The sequence below is a fragment of the Zerene cesonia genome, chromosome 8 (genome assembly GCF_012273895.1).
Source record: "Zerene cesonia ecotype Mississippi chromosome 8, Zerene_cesonia_1.1, whole genome shotgun sequence".
Taxonomy (NCBI): domain Eukaryota; kingdom Metazoa; phylum Arthropoda; class Insecta; order Lepidoptera; family Pieridae; genus Zerene; species Zerene cesonia.
The window spans coordinates 7,514,718-7,536,394 of NC_052109.1; the positions used below are offsets into that span (position 1 = coordinate 7,514,718).

The following is a 21,677-nucleotide window of genomic DNA, read 5'->3' on the forward strand; positions in this document are numbered from 1 at the left end:
AACATCGCTCACAAAATTAGGACGATCATACAATATTCAAATTGGTACAGTTGTTAAAATTATTGAGGTACTATACAGGAAAAAGGTCAAATATTTTCTTGTTGGATTAAACTGTTAGACTGTGATTACCTTACATTGTTTACGCAATTTCAGTACGGCTGCGAGGCGTACAAGATTAGGCAATACTGAAGCATAAATTTTCAATATCATGCAGAATAAAATAATAATAGAATTTACTTTATTTTTACTTTATATTTATAAACTTATGTTTTCATTGTTATTATCATTTTATAAAATACTTTTGGCTCACCCTGATACTGATTGTAGCTACATATAATGAATAATTTATAACCCATATTTTCAATTGCTTACCCGCGCTCGGTTTCGTCCACGTAGCAAAGGAAATTCCCATAGGAATGAGATGATTGAATGATAATGATTCTTCATCATTATCATCATCGTCAGCCCATATATAACACCGCTGCGGGGACTCGGGCATCCTATAAGGGTTCAGGTCTTAATCCACCACGCTGGCCAGGTGCGTGTTGGCGAATATCACATGTCGTCGAACTTTTGATTCTTCGACATGCCGCTTTCCTCACAATGCTTTTCTTCACTGTTTCGAGCAATGGTGCATATGTAGATAAATTGAAAAATCATTTTTTTTTTTCTTACATATTCGACCGGGCTTGAATCCCTGACATTTCGCTTTAAGTTCAAACCATAACCACTGAGCCACTGCTCATGAGCTGTTGCATCTCCAGGTAAAAAAAAAATCATATTTTAAAATGAATAAATACAAAGAAACAACAAGCACACTTCCGTACATAAAAATTTTGGAAAAATTTGATGATTGTTACTATAAACGTTGTACTACGATATTGCTGTTCCGTTAGGCTGTTTCCCGCGGCTTTGCTCGTGCTCGTTCATCGTTGCAAGACAAAACAGTATGTCACATTTTAAGTATAGCGCCATCTATTGGAGTGATTTATATACGCATCATAATGGATCTTTTAATGGGAATGTGGTGTCCTACGTAGTTTTACTGTGGAAAATATAGCCTATATCCCACTATAGCCTCGACTATATCCAGACCCAAAAAACATACTAACAAATTAAAGCTCAATTGCGACGTGTTAGAAATTATGCCATTATAACATTGGTTCAGTTCCTTATATTTGTGACCGTTAATTTATTATATACAGTTACATTAGTTTATACTTTGTATATACTAGTATAGTATTATGTTACGTGTGTTAATAATAACGAGTGCTTTAAATTTTTCACAGCATATCAAATTTGAAACAGAAATATATTATAGCCTGGATTAGCACATAGGCTTTTTGCTCGGGTTTCAGGCGAGTAACGCCGCAAAGCAGTTTACAGCTAGTAATATAAAAAAAGAAAAAAAAAAAAGATATTTGGTACTTTGGTTACTCGTTGAATTGATATCCTATAGGTACCAAGGTAATACTTATATTTTGATGTCTAGGTATCACTAATGTCCTATATTATGTTGTGAATGTTTTCATATAAAATGTTGTATGTTATATTGCTATAAATAGTCGTAGAATCGGTGTTTGATACTTAAAATAAAAGAGCGATGTCTTATCTAAAGTCAATACTACAGAAATATCCAACGGGGAATAGTTACATCCCTATCTCAACCGCCTTAAATTTATATTTCCATCTCCTTCCAATCCGGTACATTCTGAGTACAGACTTATTTGAGTTCAAATTTTAAGGCGACTATCATAGCTGTCAAATGGAAAACATTGCTGTTAATAAGATACTTTCCACTATAAAGGGGTAAAATGAATAAACATTATAACGTTTAATAATTTTTAGTTTATAGTGTAGAGTGACTCATAGCGTCATATTAATTATATTCATTATCAGTTTAGTATATAATGTGTATCATCCAATTAAAATGTGAAAAAGATCATAAAACAGGTCAATACCAAAAATTTTGACTTACTACCTATTGATAACTTAATGGTAATAGTGGCTTAATTGTATTACCCCACAGACTATGAATAATTCTTTTGTTAATTTTTATTATTATTTTTTTTTTATATTCTAGGTATATAATTTAGGTGAACATTTTTGTTTGCAGTCTTTTAAACTTGGTTTCATGCGAATTTGAGTAAGCGAACTGGCAACACTGTACACTGCAATCGCATTCGCTAATCACAATCAGCCGTTCTCACTCGATCTTTCGTTGTACCGTTTCATTCTATTTTCATTCTGTCAAACGTAGCAGTGAGGTGCGGTAGCCGGTACGTGAGCGCGACGTTGTTTTCTATTTCGATCAATGATAATGTTTTTGTTGATTACACACAATCAAAACACCGTTAGCTCGATCCGTTATCGGCAAGGTTAAACGATATTATATTGATGCAATTGCGTAAAATAGTTGGCTAACAGTGGATATAGCGTATTATTGACGAAATAAACAGTATATTCATTGAAAACATTTTGGCAATGTCGACGGTACGGTATTGTAGTGTTGTGTGCGAGCGATGAACTGATGTGCCGTGGTCGTACTTTCTCGTACTTTTCTGTGTTTTGTTTGTGATAAGAAAGGCAAGATGGGATCCACAGGCTTGACTTTAGCCGACTTGCCCAACATATTTATTATGATAGGCGCTTTGATAGCGCTGTTTGTGATGCTAGTCATACTTCTCAGGTTAGTGTAATATGTTTTTATTATAATTAGTTTAATCATAACATCAAGGAAACAATACCCCACGCACATGCAGACATTCTTATTGGATTCCCATTTGTACGAAATTGAATCATATCATCCCCCATATACAGATCTATACAACAATATTTAAATATTCTTATAGATATTCTGAATTGCCTAATATTATGATATTAGAGCTGCAAACATGTTTTGTGGAATGTTTGATAACTTAATCAACATATGTATATTTGATGTGGTTGACCAAATAGACTTTTGAAGTAAACTTGCCTGCATTAATTGAGATGTTTTACCAAGTTTTTTTTATATTCTGTAACTGTAAGCCATAATTATTACACATAGAAAAAATAAATATAGATTTCTTTTCTTTTATGTGACACTTAACCAACAAATAGACAATTTTAACAGCTGTTTTTGTGTTTCCCAAGATTATACAGTAGTCAGCAATATCCTTCCTTAATTAATAATAACTACCTATTTATATAATTTGCAAACAAATTACAATGTTTTATCTATTTTAATGATAAAATTAAATTATTTGTTCTAGTTCCTTATCATTATTTATATTTATATTTTTGGCACTAGCTATTGTGGATCTTGCATTAAAATATTCTGTAGTAATAGTGTTTATTTTGTGCCAATTGAAGGTTAAGAAATTTGCATTAGGTTTCAACTTTTAATTTAAACAGTTGTATATGTACACACTTTTAAAACTCATGTTAAATTTACTTAATAACATTATTACATACTTTTGCATCATATAAATATATGTAAATATTGCATTGTTTCACTAAAAATTAATTGTGTTCAAAGAGTTAATGCTTTTATTTTATCTTTGATAGAAATGATATACAAGGGTATGCTATAATATTAAAGCAATAAGTAATGATGATCATTCTCAATATATAAAATAACTTTAATTACTTTTAGAATCTAATTTTGACTATTTGAACTGAATATGTGGGTTAATGGTTTATTAATATTGAATTGTAATAAGACATATAACTAGTGGTCTTCCCCTAATGTTGGCCCGTCCATGGTACATATAATACAGCACTCATTGATACATAATATCTAATGGTGAAAGAATCAGTCAGAAGTCAGTCCACTTGTTTCTTAGATAAGTGCATTCAACTTTGATTGTATTTAATTTAATTTGCTAAATATATATCTTTTTAAACAATTGGCATGATTCTTTTAGTGTTTGATAGGAATAAGTTGTGATTTGTTTCCATTTTATTTTAAAACTGGTATTGGTACCTCTCTCTCTAGCGACGTTGGAGAACTTTCTTGTGGAAAAGATTTATTTTCCAATGTCAAACATAAATTACAGTCACATAGAGGATTCCAAGTCTGGTTCCATCCACATAAAGATCATTGACATTCTTATTCTCAGTTGAATTACGTTTGTTTCTTTTTTACAATGAGTTGTTAATGATATCTTATTATGACCAGGCTGATTTCCATTACATGTACACATATTGATACATACAGTTATGGAGTTTTAGCTCAAAATTATATTATTTAATTAAAATAATTACTTTAATAAAGTAAGAGTAAATGGAAATTAATATTAATTTATCGCATAGCCCCTTTATACAATCCCTTTGCCTGTGTTTTACTCAGTACTAAAGCGGAGTTTAATCCATCACTGGCCATTTTATCAAGATCTGTACATCTCTTCGAATTGTTTGAAAAAGCGCCATCCATAAAAGCTTTGCATTCATAGTACTTCTTTATCAATAGACACATAATATGTTAAATTACTTTTATTTTAGTTTAAAGAAGTAATATTTGATTAAAATAATTGAATAAGCATACAATATGAAAAAACACATAAAATAAACACAAATTAATATTTTTTATATATTCAAAATTTATAAATTATTACCTTAATGCAAAAAAATTAATATATAACTAAAATGTTCATGTTATGAACCTCAATACCAAACTCCTGTGAATTGGCTCAACCAATATTTATGGAATTTTGTGTGCATATTAGATTGGTCTCAGAATGGGCAATACAATAAGCATAAGGCAGAACAACATTTACAGGGTCAGCCAGAACTTTTCTTTATTAAGAAAGGAAAGATCAAATCGTTTCTTTTTACGATATTCATTTAGAATACAAATTGTGACTAAATTCTCACTTCTCAGTGTTGTGTAAATTAAGATATTCTGTTATTCACCTACTGTCACTTGCATGATATGCATGTCTAATTATGAAGAGACAGGTCAATGCCTTGTGTTTCTGTGGCTTTAAGATGTCTTTTGTTTTAACCAACTTTCCAAAAATGGAAGGTTACTTTGTTGTTCGTATTAGTTTGACAGGCTTTGTAATAACATCCTCTTTTCAACCAACTTCTAAAAAGCTAATCATTTTTTTTGTGGATTTGTTACTTCATAACTTTTTACTGGGTAAACCGATTTCTATGAATCTATTTTTATTTTAAAGCCTCCCATGTAGTCTCATTTAAATTACAATTCTGACAACTTGAAGACAGTTTATTATTATTAATTTTTAATAATTATGTTTACTTATTAAGTTTTATTCAACCTGCAGTTTTGTTCCGTATAATTATTAAAGTGCAACAAACTTACTTACTGATCTCTTTCATGATCAAATTAAAAACCTAAAATATGTTTTTTTTTAACTTTTAACTCACCTGTATGATCTATGTTTGTATCTAACCAATTTTATAGAGCTGGAGAGGCTTTCCGTCTTAAATTAAGCTTATTTCTCACGAGTAAGGCCGTTTAGTTTTTTTTTTTAATTACTATTTTAAACAATATTTATTTATTTATTTTATTTAATAATATTTTTAACGCTATAAGGTTTTTTTTTTCGAAAAAAAATTGCGTAATAAAATTCCATCGAACATTGCTCTACAGATAATACAAGATTTATGTTTTATAATACCCGGCCCGCAGCTAGTCCAAATATTCCACAATCTCAGTTGCGAAACAACATCAACCAGTGTTTTGCCGTTTGCGGCATCCTTGACACCCTATTGCGCACCTTCACTCGGTGAACTTGAAGGCGCTAGGTTCTGACTTCTCTGTTTATACGAATAAAAATAATTCCACCTCACTAAATTCGGCCATTCGGCCATGACGGAGTGTTTTTCTGGACTCTACGTGCGCGAGATATTAAACTTAATTTATTGCTTATTACTCCGCGATAGAGGTCGTCTTCTCATCGTATGAGATTTAAAAAGGGGGGTGGGATAGGGTAGGGGAGATTTAACTTGTAGGTGATAAATATGATGCTAACATAAGCGCTTTCTCAGCGCTCTTCGAAAACCATTGATTTTTAGAGAAAAATGGAGGAGGTATTTTTTGTAGATAATATTTCGACAAACAATTATACTATGTATCTTCATCATGGCCGGCATGATATCAATGTCCATTTTTTCATATCTTCATTACAACGCTATAATAAAGGTGTAATAAAAACATTTCAGCTCACTCGGAATTTTACCATAGATAGTAGTTTTTTTTTTATGTTATAGCGAGCAACCGTGCTGGTGGTTCGCTTGATGGTAAGCGCTACCACCGCCCATAAACATTTGCAGAGGCGTATGGTAGTTTGCAAACATGTCGCATCTACAAATGGAATGTCGACTTGAAATGAAAAGGGATAAAGAAAGGAGTGGCGAGAGGAATAAAGGACCTTGATTATAGGGTCATTTATTTATAAAAAGAAATGTCTGTGACTCGCGATTTCCTCTTCTTAAGATTCTTTTGCTGTTGTGCTTTCGTTTAGTCATACAATCAAACTATTTTTTACTTATTTTTAACTGACGTTCCCAAAAAACGAACGACGTCTCGATTTGGTTGTTTTTCATTTATATGTCGTATCGTAAGGTTTTCATTTTGTCCGAGTTAAGAATTGAATGTTGTTTACTTGGTGGACATACAACCATACAAATAGCATTTCTATGGTATATACTTAGGTGCACACTGCACAGTAAAGCGCGAACGTCTTTCGCAAAGTAGGTGAGTGGCGTGAGGCGTCACACTCCACAAATCGCTGCAAGCACAAACACTGGAGGGTGCTTCGTCGTGTCGTGATACTAAAGAGCACGGGGAGGTCATCTCGTGTTACGTCTGACGTATGTTTGGACTTGTGCGAAATGTACTCCGAATGGGGATGCGCATACCTGTCCGAGTCTTGTTTTGTTCTCAAAATAATAAAGGGCTTGATTTTATGCGCGTGTCTGTCCGAGCTTTGTGGTTTCAAAGTAATAAAGCACTTGATTTTAGGATATTCATTTTAGTGCTTATGGTGCGAGTTATTTGATTAAAAGATCTAATTAGCTGCGCCCCGCGATTTCACGCACGTAGGTCTCTATCCTATAGGAATATAGGAATAAAAAATTTCCTATATGTTATTCCAGCCATCGACGTACGAAATTTCATTGCAATCAGCCCACTTTTTTTTTTAATTTTTTTTTTTACCACGCTTTGTTTAGGCTATATGAAAGCTCATTCGAAACTCAATGCAACTGGCCTCTGCATCCGCTAAAATATCGAAGTTAGGGTTGTCAATTGCACGATATACAGTCATAAAATACATTAATGAACCAATAAGTGGTCTTAATATTTTCACATTCTCCCAAAGAATGAAAAACAATGTATAGTATATTGAAACGCAAAATTATTACAAATATAACTATAAATATCACATAGTAATATTACAATCATAACTATAAATATCACAGAGTCCATGCAAGACTCGTAACATAAATGAGAACACAATGTTTTTCCAACAGACAACCCTTACACTCTCTTGTAATAGGGTCACTAACCATTAAACTAATCGAATCGTTTCATTTATATGTATGCTTATTATCCACATACGTTCTGCTTTTAAATCGATATTCATACGCAGACATCTAAATATATACGCAACACTTTATAAGCAGGTGTACATGTTATAGTAAAATCTGCAGTATACATAGAGGACATAATTTTAAAGTGATTTTCATCTCGGTTGAATACATACTAATTCGTCATTAATAAGTATTTTCAAGAGTATCATCAATATTGACAGAACAATGATCTAACTGAAGACATAATTTCAACATTCCGAATACCTGATGTTTCATGAAATTTCCTCTTTTGATAGTTTACTATATTGCGCTAATAAAATTTAAAACAGCCGCGTAAAATGTTTGGCAGCCCTAATCTTAACTCTTGTATTTTGTTTATGCTTCGTTTATAAAGGTCACGTGTTACAGTTTGGGACATGGAAAGTTTTACATAAATTTATGCATTGTTAATCTATCATTATGAATACATTGTCGATTCTCTCTGAGAACTACGGCATTCGCCGGTTATCACAGCAAACTGTGAGATGACATTTAGCCAGGATTAGGGAAGCTTTCAATATAAATAATTAATGTATGTTCAGTAAATCATTCATCGTGATAAGGAATGTGTCAGAAAAAATGTTTACTGTGACTATTGATTTTCACGTCGATTCCACTGTTTAACGGACTTCAAACAAAAGGGGAGGTTCCCAATTAGTCGTCTTCAAATGTCTTTTTTTTTTGTTCGAATTTTTCCAAAATTTGCAAAATTACTATCTATTCGAAAACATTGAAACGTCTAGAAATTAAAGACTTTTTAACGGGTTTTAAACGCAATTTATTCATTAGTTATATTATTTCGGGTAAATAGTTACATTATTTCGAGTTAAAAAGTCTTTAATTTCTAAATGTGTAATACTCGCGTAAAATCAAACACAAGAAAATACTATATTGAAACGTCTAATTAATAATTACCTGAATAAAAATTTATATACATATATTACAATATCCCGAGTTTTTAACACGAATTTACTGATCGTTCTGAAGAAGACAATGAAGGAAAACGATAACGACTAACGAATAGCATTTGTCTCTCTTCGCAACATCTGAAGTCTTGCTCAAGTGGGTACTGAATAATAAATATGAGTTTATGCACGTCCCGCTGCGCTGTCTAATCACCTGAATAAGATGTAGTGATACTGTTCTTTATAAACAGAAGAGAGGGTATTTGAATAATTTGAACACTAAAATTTCAACAAAGAACTAGACCAAAATGTACATCACGAGGCACCAGCTTTTTTAACAAAAAATAATCATAAAAATCCGTTCACTCAGTAAGATAATGAGGTAAAAGCACCAACAATAATACAGTCAATTTGATAACCTTGCCCTCTTTAAAGTCGGTTAAAAATTACTACAAACCATTTCTCCGTTGCAACACAAACAAAAGACAAACCCACATACACACTTTCAAAACTTAGTATGGCTTCGTCTATTTATCGTCTGTTACAATGTTTATGTAATCAAAATTTAGTTGTCGGAATTTAAAATATATAGTATTGCAAGAAAGGAAGGCTTATCAGTTACCCATAATGCGGCACTGTGATAATGAATTCACAATGAAGCGAATAAAAGTGTAGCCTATTATATTATTCAGTTCATGGTGCGTTAAAACCTTAAATTTTAATTTTAAGCTTCATGTGTTTTTGTTTTGTCGACAAGATAAAATAAAACTAAAGATAGGTACGAGGTCATTTTTCTCACCCGTCACAGTCCATTACTTATTTCCAATCGTCAATTACCTCACCTTTTCTTCTTTCTTAATCCCTTCCCCATTTGAAGTCGGCAATCCATTTATAGAGGCATAAGGTCTCGAATCAACAAATCAAATCGACCTTACGTCTCTCCAAATGTTCATGGGCGGTGGTAGCGCTTACCATCAGGCGACCCACCAGCTCCAATGCCGACTGTGACATCGCGCATCCGCAGAGGCACTCACTAACTCTGCGAATGTTCATTGGCGGTGGTAGCGCTTACTATCAGGCGAACCACCAGTCACCAGTTGCCCGCTATGACATAAAAAAGAGAGGTATATAGAAAATAAACGGGTAGGATCGGTGCATTTATGTACGTTGTGATGACTCAATACGAAACTGCTCCGTATCGCTGATCATTCCGCCAGTTATAAATAGGCTGCTGTTTAATTAGAAAGATATATCCTGGAGATATAGGATACGATAGAATACTTAATTTAATACCAAAAAATGAAGTTATACAGAAGACAGATTTAATTTTTCGTTTGTGTTGTAAGTTATAACTCAATTGGTTAACCAATTTTGAAAATTCTTTCACCAGGTGATAGCTAGATTATTTCTGCGTGTCATCGGTCCTTTTTTGTTGAGGCAAACTGGGCAGACCCGAGGCGAGCTACTAGTATCAAAGTTTGAATGTAACCTCTTTTGTTTCAGAAACATGGAGGTCATAGGGATAGTAGGGGAGGGGAGGGAGGAGACCTGGCCGCGAGCAATGCAGCCGCCGAGGTTGCTCATGCAGAGGGTACACATACCGTTCACCTTCAAGCTGTTGGAGAATGAACCTATAGGTTATGGTGGTAAGGTCGACAATCCTATATAATATCATACCCTGGTGCATATGCTATTCAAGTTAAATGTGATAGAAAGTGAACCTAAAGGAGCTAGCTGTAGGGTAGAGAATCATTTGAACATTGAAATGTTATGGTATCCATACAGTATAATTATAAGTGGAAAATGATACTACTGTTCTTGCAGATAAAGATCAAAATCATTTAAAGTATTTTGTTGACGGCCAAGAGGAATGTTTTCAGAAAATTAACTTTCAGCTCATAACAATAAGGTTCAAAATTTACAGTTTGATAGCTTCATTGATATCTTCAATAATTTAGCCGTTATGTCAGTACATTTCAGGTAATGATCAACATTAAGTTGCTTTTAAATTCCCTAACCGCCTAAAATACTAATAACGCTTAAAGAATGAACAATTTAAGCGAATTGAGTAGCGTTTTGGGAATTCATCGGTAATGCTTTTAACGATGGACCCGTTAGCAGTTGCGCTTTATTCCTGAGGTCATTCCCTTTTCTGGTTCTAATCTGGGTTTTAAAATTCATCATCGAGATACACGGACAGATGGCATTTTTTAATGTTATTGGAAGGTAAACGAACGGACGCTTTGCCTGATGGAAAACCAATGCCCATATACTTTCGACGTTCGTAACATAGTGTTGCAGGTGCTGCCTACCAGAATTGTCATTTCTGGTAGGTTTAGGATATAATGGGGGTCGAAGAAAGAGGGAGAATCGGACAAGTAAATACACTGGCAATCCTGGCATGGTTACGAGATTTTTTCCATATTTATACACATTTGTCTTAAAATTAATTATCATATCTCATCTTATATTAATATGTATCAATTACGTGTTACATTGTTTGTCCGCGATGGACTCCTAAACTACTCAACCGATTTTAATCAAATTTGCACACTATGTGCAGTTTGATACAACTTAAATTATAGGATAGTTTGTATTGTTGCAACTACCATGACAATGACAAAGAAACATACTGTCGCATTTATAATAGCCGTTAAAGGATTTATTTGGCAAACAAATACTGAATACAATACCATTTATAATACTCAGTATGTAGATATATATTTTTATAAATACATGAAAAAAATGATTAATTAACATTAAGCCACGTTATTGCCCTTTGTTTAACATATTTAAGTGACATACATTTAATATGATTTATGACAAACATCAGTAATAATATTTTATTTAATTACACATAATATATCATAAATCAGATACCACTATAGTATTTGCACTCCTTAAATACTTAGTTTAATTATTCTTTTTTTACACATAGGTTTTGTCTGTTCGGTTGCTCTTGTATAAAATGTTCAGGATTGTAGAGAATATTTCTTTTTCTTTATTTTTTTATTTTGCCAAATGTAAAGTACCTGATAGAAGAGTAGCCATCGTGTTGCTCTGAAGTAGAAGTTGCCTCCATGTTAATTTTTATTATAAACTACTAGCTACGCTCCGCGGTTCCACCCGCGTAAGTCCGTATCCCGTGGGAATATCGGGATAAAAAGTTGCCTATATATTATTCCAGTTGTCCAGCTGTCTACGTACCAAATTTCATTGCAATCGGTTCAGTAGTTTTTGCCTGAAAGAGTTACACACACACATCCTTACAAACTTTCGCATTTATAATATTAGTAGGATATTATACTGTAGTGAATTGTAAAAAAAACAGTCAATGTCAATTCTACTGAACTTTTATTTGAGTTTTATAACCTCAAAACTTTCACCGGCTGAACCGACGTTGATGATTACTTTTTTATTTGAAAGCTTTTGGCTTCCGTGGGATCATTAAAATTAAATCTACTTCTGACAATTTAAGGGCGGTTTAATTTTTCGTTAATAATAGTTATTTCTTGTTTCTAAATTGTATGTAGATGTTCATCTATTGTGGTATAACTTCATTTGTTCCTTCTTTCTTCACTCGGTATAGAAAATATTCAGCCGCTTAATGTCACAAATAGGTACATTACGAATTTACCTTGCAACACGTGTGAGATATCACACACGGGCTGGGTTGTGCAACACGAGCGCGCTCAGCGAACGGCTCGCTCGAGACTTGGCGTGGGAATGTCGTCTTCTAATACTCTATTGTTTCGTAATGACTCGCCAAGGGCGGATAATCTTGAACCTGGGCGGTTTGGAGTATTTTTTTAATGTTGGCAATGGAAATGCAGTCAGTTTTGGTGTTGTTTTTTTGTCATATTCGGCAATGGAGCTGGTGGGTGAAGGTCTGTGACTGGTGGTGGTCGGCAAAGGACTGGGAAGGGCAGGGAAAAGGATATCGGCCTCCGGCTCCCCCACCCACCGAACGAAACACAACAGTATGCTATTTTATGCCGATCTTCTGTGGGGACGTGGTACTTTCCCCGTGCGAGCTGGCCCAATTCGTGCCGAAGCGTGCTCGACTACCACATACGGAATTTTCTATGTATTGCAGTGAATTATACGTTAGGGATCAATAGTTGGGCAGATTGGAAGTAATATCAAACAATTGTGTTGTAATTAGAAGAATTACTGGATGTCCATGTAGATCTTATTTATATGTGTATATGTCTAATGTACCGAAATATAAATATATATATTACGAAAAATTATAAAAATAGTCTTCGAAAATCTTGAAAAGATTAGGACAATAAATAGAGCATTTCACAAAAAAACCGTGAAATTATTATTGGTATAGTACATCTCCAATTCCTAAGAAAGCTTGTTCTGTGACTGTTTAGTTTTTACCCAAACCAATAAAATAAACATATATTATAATTATGTACTAGGGACTATACAGAACTAACACTCTTGTCAAAGTCGACTATTTTATTAAAACTGCATACCATTATAATTCAATTGACCCTCAAAATCCATATAACATTGTATAAAAATTCGTATGGAATTCCCATTGAGCTATCATCTCACCAACAGGTGTGAACTGCTGCGTGTCGTCCACAGTTCGCTACTGGCACGCGAGCTGGTGGGGCGCGCCAGTGCGGGCCCTCCATCAGACCCTGTGGGGCACGCTGCCGGAGATACTCGCTTCCAACCACCTCAACTTCACCAGGTACGTGGGGGTTTATGGGTGTTAGTGGTGTTAAATGTGACACGTTAGTTCTAGGGTCTGTGTATATTTTAATTTATTCACTCGTTTTATGCCGTGATTTTACACGTGAGCATAACCAGTAATAAAAAATTCCTCCCCTATTTCAACGTTTGAAACTTCATCGGTATCGGTGCTTTGGTTTAACCTTGAAAGCCTAACAGATAGACATGAAGACAGACTTTCGCATTTATTGTCATATTAGTATGGAGTTAAATTATTGTTGAAAAAAAGATATATACCAATTATGTAGGTATGAAAGTGAGGTCACACATTTCTCAAAAGGATTCGTAATTTTTTTTTATTTATCTATTGCTAGAAAAAAAATTCATTCAATACTTATTTCAACTCAGGTGAGTATCCGAATTGGAACGCTTAGATTTCATAAAAATTTCAAACATCCGATGGTCACCCATCAGTAAACTCGCCGCGGCTAAGGTTGCTTAACCCGCCGATCCTTCGCGCATCTAGTGGCACAAGCCACGGCCCTCTTCACACTTATTTAATTGTTAGTGGTGTTTTAATAGCTGGTATCAGCGTTTGTCGATCTCTGAAGCAATTTATTAGATTAATATACTTTTAATTGCGTACAAGCCATTTGCATAGTAGGTTGTTACTGATAACTGAGAATTTTAATAATGCGAGAGTCCATCGAGACTGCCTGTCACACGGGTGTGTGGGTTTAAGGGGTTTTAACATCCCCCCTCCCCGCCCCCACACACACACACACTTACGTAAGCAGAACAAAATACACTTTTAGTCATCTGTTGGAGGGCCTGGTAGCACGGGTCGCTCCGTGGTCGTGGATGATATCATCCCTCGACCCTGGCGAATATCGCGAAACCGGTTGACGTGATTCGTTTTGTGTTTGATAGGAAATTGGTCTTCATTTGGTCTCCCGCAAGGTCGTCGGGGACATTTTCCAATCGGCTTTGTTAGCTCAGTATTTTCGACTTGGTGAACCGATTTTGATGATCCTGTTTTTATATGAAAGCTTTACAGCCTTCCGGATGGACTCATTCAATTTTGCTCAAATTCCGATATTTTGAAGGCGGTTTGGTTTGTTAATAAAACAATTATATATTTATAACGGACTGCCTTTCTGCTCGCGGCTTTGTCCGCCTTTCGAAGGTAATACCCAAGGGATCGATAGGTTTTTCATCGCGGTAAAAAGTAGCCTATGTGACTTTGACCTCCTAGCTTTCTACCTATTTACCAAACACAAAAATCATATCCTATAATCGCTCCCTTTCGACGTGAAAGACAAACAAACAAACGCATGTTTGCATTTATAATAATGTAGTAAAGATATTTAATCTAATGTAAGGGTCAAAGGTCACGATAAATTACACCTCGCGACAAAAAATAAGCCACGTGTTAATCATTGTATAAAAAGGCAAATTATTCAAATATGCATACTTACATTGTATTTAATGACCTAGGTCCTAGGTCGTAGAATAATGTGCGGTTTAAATTAATGGATAAAAATAGAACTGAATTAAGACATATTAAAGTATGAGCAGACCGCTTGCTTCGCCCGTGGTTCATATATAATCTAAAGCCTTCCTCAATAAATGGGCTATTTAACATTGAAATAATTTCTCAAAACGGACCAGTAATTTTTCGAATCGGACCTATATCGTAGTTCCTGAGATTAGTGCGTTCAAACAAACAAACAAACAAACTCTTCAGCTTTATAATATTAGTACAGATAAGTCAATCGAATTTATGATCTTCAAAAAAAACATGTCAAAAAGCAAAGAGTTAAAAACAAAAATTAAAATTGTTTTGGTCTATTTTTGTTTTCCGTTAAACTCGTGAACCGATGTTGAATTAACTTTCACTATCATTTGTAGCTAAAAAGTGACATACTTATATCTGTTGGTTTGTTTTTAAAACCTTTAAAACCTTTTTGATGAAATTGCCATGAGAAAGTAGTTTCCAAATAGATTTAAAAATATGTATTTAAACAATATTCCGAAACGATAACTATCCTTTTCTGATGTATAATAATACAATGTTTGTGTGTTTGAAGTCGCTAATCTCAGAAACTGCTGGACCAATTTGAAAAATTATTTCACCGTTGTATATTATGTACGTGGTCCCTGAGTGCTAACTACTAATATAAATGCGCAGCCAGTATGCTATAAATGTACCACGAGCGAGGTCGGGGCGGGCCGCTAGTAAATGAGTGAACAATCTTACTGTTAAACTCTTTTTTTTACGAGGAGGAAATCTTCAAAAGTATTTCCTCCTCGTGAGTCCTCCCAACAAAGCTGGTGATACAGCAGCTTTGGGGGAAAAGTAGAGCATGTGGGATTTCTACCCACTAAAACCTCATCATAAAAAGTTAAAAAGAGTTGCCCATATGTTATTCCAGTTGTCACGCATAAGTCCGTATCCCGTAGGAATATCGGGATAAAAAGTTGCCTATATGTTATTCCAGTTGTCTAGCTGTCTACGTACCAAATTTCATTGCAATCGGTTCAGTAGTTTTTGCGTAAAAAAGCAGCAAACACACACACATTCTTACAAACTTTCGCATTCATAATATTAAGTAGGAATTACATCCATTTAATTAAGTCTCATTGATGTAAACAATAGAAATACTAGAGAATCGATATACTAGAACTGCGGTTGGGTTTTTCGTTTCTTTCTTTCTCTAATTGTATCGGAGAACCCAATGTTTTAAATGCTCTGTTATCGTTTTAGACGACCTTGGGCGTAAATTATGGATTCCGATGATGGACACGACAACCGATTTTGTGACTTGTATTTCAATGTATACAATATTATTATAAAGCTGAAGAGTTTGTTTGTTTGAGCGCGCTAATCTCAGGAACAACTGGTCCGTTTTGAAAAATTCTTTCAGTTTTAGATAACACATTTATTGAGGTAGGCTTTAGACTATATCTGTACCACGGGCGAAACCGGGGCGGACCGCCAGTAATGTTATAAACTTGCGGTCGGCCCCGGTTTCACTCGTGGTACGTTTTTTCTCCCCATAAAAACCTTTCTTGTGCCTTAACAAAAAACGAAACGCTTGAAAAATTTGCCGAATCGGTTGAGCCGTCGTCGTGGTTTGGGCTTAGCAACACATTTGACGTTTCATTTATTTATATAAATTTTAAAACAATAATACATTATGACTTATTGGCATTAACCTTGTCAATGTGAATAATTGTTATTTAATTTTAACAAGAGACGAATAGATTTATTTTGTTTTTCTTATAAATATCTCGTCGACAATATTAGTTTTAAATTAAAAATTTGCATTTGAAATATAATGTGTTGTGTATATATTTTTTTATTGAAATGAATAACCTCAAAATGGACAAAAAGTCGATTGTGCAGGAAAATGTATGAAAAACCTAACCAAATATAAATACCTACATATCGTATTGTTTGTAATGACTAGTCTGAGGTACATCTACAAACATACCTAATATATAATTCTCTTCTAATAAATAAATGTGAAGAGTATGTTTGCTTGAACGTGCAAATCTCGTTAACGATTGCGCCAATTTGATACGGAGACACTTTGAGATCCAAGAAAGGATAGACTGTTTATCCCGAACATTTCACGGGAACACGATATATGGAGAGGACCTTGGAGTGGTCTATCTTTTCCTCCAACTAGACGTGCAGAGCCGTTAGCAGTAAGCTAATATAATACATAAACAAACTGTTTATATACTATGCATTGAACAAGTTAAAAAAAATCAGTCGTTTCATAACAAAACGATCATTAGACTAAATGTAAAAGACACTTCGTTTTCACTTTCAAAATCAGGTTTAAAGCGAAATAAAAAAAAAAGGTGTGTGTGCGATACACACACGATAGAAGTGAAACTTCAGTAAATCGTAGTATGTATATTTCTGTCTCATTCTTTGCCGGCTTCATTCTACACATTTTTGTATTTGTGTCTCTTACCTGTCGTTTTTCCGTTGCATCAGCTTTGAAATCACAACGATTCTGAAGAAGTTTCACTTCAAAAAATCCAGTTAAAAATAAAGCTGCTGACAACAAATGGTGATGATACGGACATACAAATAAACAAAGCAATTGGTGGCTGAAGTCGCCGCTCGATAGCCGAGATGCTGCGTAGGATTGCACGCTTCTACGCATATTAGTCACCGTCTGCTGGATATCAGCGTGTTTACCACTTGTTGCTATGCTATTGGAAAAATTAATTTAAGCGGAGAATAGGTGCCAGTGGAAAAATAATTTAAGCGAAGAATAGTCGTAGAATCATCGCTCGGACTAAAGGTACATTTCTGATGTCATCAGATTGAATGTACTATGACTAGTTGCGCGCCGCGGTTCTACCCGCTTAAGTCCCCGTAGGAATATCGGGATAGAAAATTGCCTATGTGTTTTTCAGTTGTCTAGCTGACTCTACGTACGAAATTTCATTGCAACCGGTTCAGTAGTTTTTGCGTGAAAGAGCAATAAACACACACATCCTTACAAACTTTAGCATTTATAACATTAGTAGGATTGAGTAGGACAAAGCAAACTACACCTTCACTGAGTGACATTGGCTACATTTGTATGACGGGCGGCGCCGGGGCGTGCAGCTAGCGTACTATATAGCATCGAAAGCTCAGCTTCCAATGGTAAGCGCCACGAACACATTATGGGCACAAGATCAACGGACTTTTGGCGATCGTCTGCTGGCGTCTCACGCGGTAGGCCGTTATTTCGGCAGCCATTAATTAATTATTTATGAGCCGCGCGCCGCTGCGCATACGGCGCACGTGGGGTCATTTTTTAACGTCAACAATCCTACAATCCTATCCTACTTCCTACTACTAATATTATAAATGCGAAAGTTTGTAAGGATGTGTGTGTGTGTGTGTGTGTTTGTTACTGTTTCACGCAAACACCACTGAACCGATTGCAATGAAATTTGGTACGTAGACAGCTGGACAACTGAAATAACATATAGGCAACTTTTTATCCCGATATTCCTACAGGATACAGACGTACGCGGGTGAAACCGCGGGGCGCAGCTAGTCACTACATAGTGTGTAAGAAATTTTCATGAAATTCCAAAGAGACGCTTTTATGGTTTCCGAAATTATTTTGCAATGTTCCTTGTGACTCCATTTAACCTCGTTGAAGCTTCGTAGCCGATTCGTGTTCAGATATAATTGTTATATAACGTATTTGTTTATCAATGTCGTTTCATTGGTAACGAAATTTTATCTATTCATAGACATGTATATTTGTATTGCTAAATTTTCTGTACTCTTTCTCGAGTTTAGATTTAGACCTGCCGTATGGTATTGTATATTAAATGGACGTGGTAGAATTTAATTTCTTTTCTTTTCTTATTTTTTTTTTCGAGTATAAAACAGTTATTTTTATCTTTGAATATTAGAATATTTTTTGTGTTTGTTAGCATCAAATTAGCTCCGAAACCATTGGACCACCATCTATTTTTGAATAATTCTTTTCACGTATGACAAAATGTGCATATTTTATTTTGTCCTAAACCAACACCGTCCATGCCAGAGCTAATGATAATCTTATATATAAAATTTCCGTGTAACAATGTTAGTAACCAAACTCCTCCGAAACGAATGGACCGATTCTTATGAAATTTTCCGTGCATATTGGATATGTCTGAAAATCGGCCAACATCTATTTTTCATACCCCTAAATGATAATAGTAAGGCAGAACAGCGTTTGCCGGGTCAGCTAGTATAATATAAATAATAAACATCGATTAAAACCATTTAAAGCAAGAACAGTTACAAATGTACAAGGTAACACGGAAGTTTATGTAAATACTAGCACAATCGTTGAATAACATTTATTTATACATAATATAACAATAAACTCTATATATACAATAGGCAACTGGAAATATATATATTTATTGATCGTAAAACAGTGTCGATTTATACCTATATATGTTTCATTATTTTAAGATGTTTTTTTTTTTGGATAACAGAAGACTATTAAATCTCGTGAATTATTCTTATCCTTTAAATTTAATATTTAGTTTTATAGCATCGAAATGCTTTATAAATAAAAAATTTCGAAAGAAAAGAAAAAAATTGATCACGAGGCGGGATTCGAACCCGCGTTTTTTGCTACGGTTTGGCTCTTGATCAATTTTTTTTTCTATTCTTTCAAAATTTCTTATTCTTATCCTTACAACTTACTGCAAATATGAACTGTTTAAAAATGATAATGCTTAATGCGCAAAAACATGGCATAAACGTATATTTTATTTGTTTAAATGATTTTATTAAGCTGCTTCATTATAGTTATGCATCCTTTTTTGATAAACAAATGACTTTGGTAGATTAGAAAGTGTATAGTAGCATTTTTAAAAAAAATAGCTATTTCCTCAAAAGTCATAAGTTTAGTCAGATGGATTCAACGAAACGCGTGGTTCAATGAAACAATCTAAGTTCAGCGTGAAGTCAGCTGCTTGCGGACTTAGTTTAGTTGCTTACTAACTTCGCACATAACTTGTAAAAGCACGCGATTGGTTGAGTAAAAGAGCGCGGAAATAAAAAAAAAACACTGTGTTTTTATTTGCCTCGTTTCATTGAACCCCGCGTTCTATAAAGCCCCACCTGACCCAACATAAAATTTATTCAGTTTTTAACATATTATTAAATTTATGCAGTTTTTAACATATTATTTTAGTTATTCTTCTAACCTAAACCTAAAGGTTGCCTGGTAGATTTACCCATAAGGCCTCCATTTGTGCACTATTTTTAATTTGCTTTTTTTATTATATATCTGTTTTGTATTTGTTTTGTTTTTTATTAAAATAAATACATAAACTCGACAGTAGATGTACCGTAAGTCTTTCCTTAAGCCTTTAGGAACTGATTCTAGGTTTCTGGTATACCGTCCAAATAAATACTACAAAATTACTCGAAGTACCGTAATTTGTTAAGTAAACAATAAACTGTACTAATGTTGAATGTCTCATATGATTCCTCCGTAACGGTTATTTTTTTCTCCGTTAACCGAATATTGGTCGGTCAGTCAGTCGGTTTTTTGTTGATTTAATCCATACTTTAATGTATTCTGCATAAATATTCATTGCGATTCAATGTGATTTACTCCCGCACAAATATCTTTTACACACACCGCTGCAATTTTTTACTGTTTTAATCCGATACATTGCTGATATCGAGGGCATTCGTGAAATAAATGCTTTTAAATTGTAATATCGTAACTAACATTCGGTTCGAATGAAATGTGTTGGTTGGTTAGGTTGTGTTAGTAAAATCGATTCAGTGGTTTTCGCGTGACAGAGTAACAAACATACATCCATATAATATTCGTTGGATTTAATATCAGTTCGATTAGTAGGGTCATCAGAATCATCATCATCAGCCCATATATGTTATTACAGCTGGAACACAGGCCTCCTATGAGGGTTCAGGCCATAATTCACCACGCTGGCCTGGTATGCGACCCACCATGCTGGTTGTATTGCAAGCAGGTTATCCATACCATCCATTCTTTAAAACTTTCACGTTAATAATATTAATAGAAGAGGAGATTAAGACTAGTTCAGACACAGAAATTTTTCACTCATAAGAAACAAATGGTCTCTTCCAAGGTCAAGGTTATCCAAATTTAAGATTGTAACTCAACAAGTAAGCTGGAAATTTGTTTTCAAAATTACCACCATTGTATCCTGAATTTAAATACGACAAGCGGGTATATTCATTACCAATTCTTCCCGTTCGCTGACACGCTACGATGTTTTCATGAAATTTACACTTTACACTTTACGTTTTCCCGCGTTTCCTGATACGTGATGTACACCAATGGAAATGTGAGAGTTCCATTGGTGTCGTTCTTTCTAGAAGGGGGGTGCAAATTTATGAAATTGGATGGCGTTGTGTGAATGTCTTTGTTGTTTTTAAAAGTCGTGATGTGAACCGTACAGTGACATTTCATCGCCTTTTATTTTGAAAGAGCCTTTGTTCTTTGGCCGCGTAAATAAACTGAGTAATTTTGCATTTACGCAACCGGTTTAGTTTTCACGTAGAAAGTGTTATCTTGAGATAAGTTGAACAAACCAATTACAAGAAGAGTGTTGTTTGTTTGTAACTAGCTTTTGCTTCGCACGCGTCAAATTAAGAGTTTAATATATGTTATTGTAAATATAAACCATCCTTATGAATCATTCTATCTATTAAAAAATAGTCGATCAAAATTCGTTGCGTTGTTATAAAGATTTAAGCATACGTAAGGACATAGGGACAGAGAAAGCGACTTTGTTTTATACTATGTAATGATATCGCGTCTCACAAAATCATGGTATATTGGGAATCGTAAAGGAAAACTACTTCACTGAATGAAAAGGAAAATTAAATGTAATATAAATATTTATCCATCCTTTCCTTACCTCTTTACTGCATTGCCAATGTTCCTGAGCGGTGGTGATTGCTTACCA

General features: G+C 34.4%; 1 protein-coding gene across 1 annotated transcript in view; it reads left to right on the forward strand.

Annotated features, from left to right (window-relative positions):
• Positions 1-2,198: 2,198 nt before the first annotated feature.
• The window catches only part of LOC119828425 (cell growth regulator with RING finger domain protein 1-like), a 30,542-nt gene continuing 11,063 nt past the window's right edge, over positions 2,199-21,677 (forward strand). The window contains exons 1-3 of the mRNA XM_038350565.1: positions 2,199-2,689; positions 9,990-10,132; positions 13,062-13,197. Of these exons, the coding sequence (XP_038206493.1) occupies positions 2,592-2,689; positions 9,990-10,132; positions 13,062-13,197 (377 nt within the window). The 5' untranslated portion in view covers positions 2,199-2,591. The remainder of the gene's footprint in view (positions 2,690-9,989; positions 10,133-13,061; positions 13,198-21,677) is intronic.